The sequence below is a fragment of the Aplysia californica genome, unplaced genomic scaffold (assembly GCF_000002075.1).
Source record: "Aplysia californica isolate F4 #8 unplaced genomic scaffold, AplCal3.0 scaffold00955, whole genome shotgun sequence".
NCBI lineage: Eukaryota > Metazoa > Mollusca > Gastropoda > Aplysiida > Aplysiidae > Aplysia > Aplysia californica.
The window spans coordinates 118,527-122,673 of NW_004798225.1; the positions used below are offsets into that span (position 1 = coordinate 118,527).

Genomic DNA, 4,147 nt, shown 5'->3' on the forward strand with positions numbered 1-4,147 from the left:
TCTCTCTCTCTCTCTCTCTCTCTCTCTCTCTCTCTCTCTCTCTCTCTCTCTTCTGTTTTTCTTACTCTTCTTTAATAATCTCTTCAAGGCGACACAATGACAGGAACAATTTTCCGCATGAGTTGATTGTGTAGAAATCCAAGAGTGGCTATGACATCCGGAGTCTGTGAGGTACAATGAAAACTCTATTGACGGTTCACTCCTTTCTGAACTTTTCAATCTAAAATAGAGACATTTCTAAATCGAATTTTCTGTCTGATTTCTTTGGTCAATGGAGCTAACATATTCGACAAACAGGGAGCATCACGCTGCATGGTTTTGTCTTCCCAATCTAGGACTTTGCTACGTCATGTAATGAGAAAAAAGAGGTCTCTTAACACTTAATATTGTTATACTGAAGGCTACTCCTTCTTTACGCAGCCAGTTTTGTCATCTAATTTTTCATCATCACAAACTTCCTCATAACTCAGTTCCTATTTAACGTATTTGCATACAATGATTTTCAAATTGAGAAGAAATGAATTATCCAAGCAGTAAACATGCAGTTTGATTATAAGCTGTTAATAACCGAGTGATGCTGTGATCTAGCTAAAATGGCTTGCCCTACACTAAGAGCTAAAGAATCATTCTCTGTCTAAAATTACTGATTTGCAGTATAGAATCTTGTATCAGGATTCTCTTTTGGCATAAACACGTACAATAGAACCTACTCCACGGGCATCTGTCCAAGACAATCGCCTGTACAAACGACCTATCACCCCTCCCCCTCCCGCTCCCTTGCTTTTTCTATATCATAGTGACTTTGTCCAAGACATCCATCTGTCTAATGGGTGGCTGTCTTGGACAATTTCAAATGAAGTATCACTTTTGAGCGTGGTTTGTTTGTTCCAATAGAGTACTTTTTAAAATCAAATAGATCTATCCCGTATATGAACCACACTGATAGTGATGGATACTATAGGCTTCAATTAAGAGATACTCCTGTCTGACCTGTAATACAATAGCTCGGATGACAACTCTTATGACGGGGTTTCCTGATCAACTGACTTAAAGGTAGAATATTTTCTTTTCTTGCATAATTGCTTCTGATTGATGATGCTCGTCATTCGGAGGCTAAGATATCCTTGACTTCAAAACACTGAGAGCCGGTGTGGATTTGGGGTGGGGCGGTGGGTGCGGAGATGTATGGTCAGGCTTGGGTCCGCCCATCTTTGCCCAGAAATATATGTTGCAATTGCGGTAAAGGATGTGTGGGGCTGAACTAGGCTGAAAGATTAGGATCGGTCTTTTCTCAGCTGACGTCTCTGTACCTACTTCTTGTTGTTTCTAATTAAAATGCTGGCTTCGTCCAGTCGCAGTGTATAGCCGTAGGCATCAATAGTAACTGTGGCATTTTGTGTTTTGAAGCTTGTGGTGGAATGCTTCTTGGTAAATGTGGACGTTTTCTGTTTTTATTGTCTGAACGCTTTTTTTTGCTGTTGACAAAAGTTGTCCAGCATCCATTACTATCTCCTCGCTTTAAAAGAAAACGTGATCCCTTTTTTTGTTGGTCCTCAACTCCCCTGCACTGAAGCAGAACGCAAAAATACAACAAAACGCAATAATTATAACTTTGTTACTAGAATAGTCAAATACGTTGACGCTGTCACACCGTTGTCAGGGAGAATGTAGCATATTCGATCTCGCAATGGTTGTACTACCCTACTTTCAGCATGCTGATAGAAAGCTTTCTTTGTTTCCCACGGCATTATCCTCACCAGTCCTACTTTAACCACTGACTTAATGCGAGTGAATGCATAATACGAGTATAATGAACTAATTCAGTACGATAACCATAGTGTGTGAATAATAACCTACCCCCCCCCTCTCCCAAATCTGTTACCTTAGAGGATGTGGAAGATAGGAGGAGGGTGGGGCAGGTTTTGTATCCAAGCGGTGGGGGGCTTTTCTAATTATATCATGGCAACTTTAGCCTTTTTGGAAAAACTCTGCGTTAATCCAATAGAGATGTTGCGGACACTAATATGTCCGATCAGAAGACCAAAGACAGTATTGCGGCACACTTCGAACCATCATACTCAAATCTGAAACACGAATTTGCATATATCATGGTATGTATATTATTGTTGTCTGCCTTTCTAAGTATCGCATGAAGAAAACAGTATTGGAAAATCTGAGTTTATTAGGGAGTTATATTTCTTTTTCTTAAAAAGTGCCCCAAGATAGCGCGTCTTTAAGTGTTGTCTAATTGGTACCCCAGAAGTACAAAGTTCTATCTGCTCAGTACCTAGTTAATAGAAATCTAACTTAAATATTTTTTATTTCACATGACGTCAAGCTTTTTCGAACGCAATTCTTTGAACAACTTCATAACGACACCGATAAATCTTACGAATTTGATAGAGCAGAGAGAACATTTGGTTTCTGACATCTTGGTCTTAGTAACTCAAAACGGCCAATAGTGGCAGATAGAACTTTGTAATTCTAAGGTATCGCAATGGCAAGAATGCATGACCTCAACGAGTGGACAGTTACCCCTCCCCCCAATTCTTAGGTCCTTGCGCCTTACTCTACGTTTCTATGATTTGTGTGGCAGTGAGTCGGCCTCCCATAGCCCTGTCCGGCAAGAGGTACGTCGAGCAAGGGGAGCCAATCCACTTGTTTTGCAACACGACGGGTCCTTTGGGCGATCACCTCAGCATTGACTGGTTCAAGGACGGGGACAAGATCGACTACAGCACCTACAAGCACATCGTCATCACGAACTACAATGTGGTGGAGACCAAGTGAGTGAACAATCTAATGTGTCTAGTATGATGAAAGAGAGAAAGTTGGGGGTGGTTGGACGGTAACACTGGTAGAGTGTTGCGTGTCTTTCCTTGCATGTTTCTGCTGTTTCTTTCTGTTCGCCTGGCTTTCTCCCATTAGACCAAGTGAGTAAATCTACGGTGTCTGGCATGATGAAAGAAAGAAAGTTGAAGGTGGTTGGACGGCACCACTGGTAGGTGTTGCCTGTACTTCTTTTCATTCCCTCTTATGTATCTTTCTGTTGGTTTAACTATCTCCCACCAGACCATGTGAGTTAATTAATCTTCGGTGTCCAACATGATTAGAGGATGTTGAGGGTGTTTGAATGGCACTACTGGTAAGTGTTGCAGGTACTTCCTTTCATTAGTTTCATGTCCTCTGCTGTTTCTTTCCTTTCGTCTACCTAGATCTATCTACAACCTGATCAGGTGAATAAATCTACGGTGTCTGACTTGATGAGAGAATGCTGAGGGTGGTTGAACGGCGCCACTGCTAGGTGTTATAATATGTATTTCTTTCAATTTCCTCTGTTGTTTCTTTCGGTCCGTCTATCTCCCACCGCCAAGTGACAGTTAATGTGCCAATGTGATTCTCTTCAGTCAAGAAGACAAAGCAAAATGAAGTAAAGTGGGATATGATTTGTTGGGTGAGGGACGATGCACGTATTTCTGTGGTTATTTTTATGTAGATGTTTTTTACGCTTCCAACGATACAATTTAGACAATTAGGGGGCGGGCTTCCAACCTTGTCTGTCAAGGACAGCACAGGCTGAGAGGAATATGAAATTCTAACTGAAATATCGAGAAACTCGAAAAACAAAATTGTCCCCTCTTGGGAATCGAACTCGGGTCTTCTGCATGCGACAGCGATGGGCCCAGCCGCTCCATCACAAACGCCACGCCAGTGAAGCTCATGCGCATATCGGGAGGAGGGGGAGGGCGACGGGGAAGGGTTAGGGGCTATACCTTCTTTTAGAGGCATAACTAAGGGTCACGGCTCTACAATGACCGAATCAACAGCTTTCAAACAAATCATCCATTTCCTCGTCTGAGGCGTGTCCGCCTGTACCCTGACAGATGGGATTCTAGGCTGATTGGGAGATCCAAGGCCCACAAAAGACGAGAAACTGATGGCAGATGTCGTCGTCGGATACGATGGACTAGCGATGTGGGGGCGTACGTGCGTGTGAATGAGTATCTGTTTGCGTATGAGAGTTGTGTGTGTGTGTGTGTGTGTGTTTGTGCGTGTGTATGTGTGTGTGTGTGTGTGTGTGTGTGTGTGTGTGTGTGTGTGTGTGAAGGAGTATCTATTTGTGTGTGTATGTGTGTGTGTCTGCGTG

The 4,147-nt window shown here is 42.6% G+C and overlaps 1 protein-coding gene across 3 annotated transcripts in view; it reads left to right on the top strand.

Moving 5' to 3' along the window:
• The window catches only part of LOC101853652 (zwei Ig domain protein zig-8), a 118,406-nt gene that overhangs the window by 101,520 nt on the left and 12,739 nt on the right, over nucleotides 1–4,147 (top strand). For all 3 annotated transcript variants that reach the window (XM_035973026.1, XM_035973025.1, XM_013089455.2), the window contains one exon: nucleotides 2,597–2,786. In XM_035973026.1, coding sequence (XP_035828919.1) covers nucleotides 2,597–2,786 — 190 coding nt within the window. The remainder of the gene's footprint in view (nucleotides 1–2,596; nucleotides 2,787–4,147) is intronic.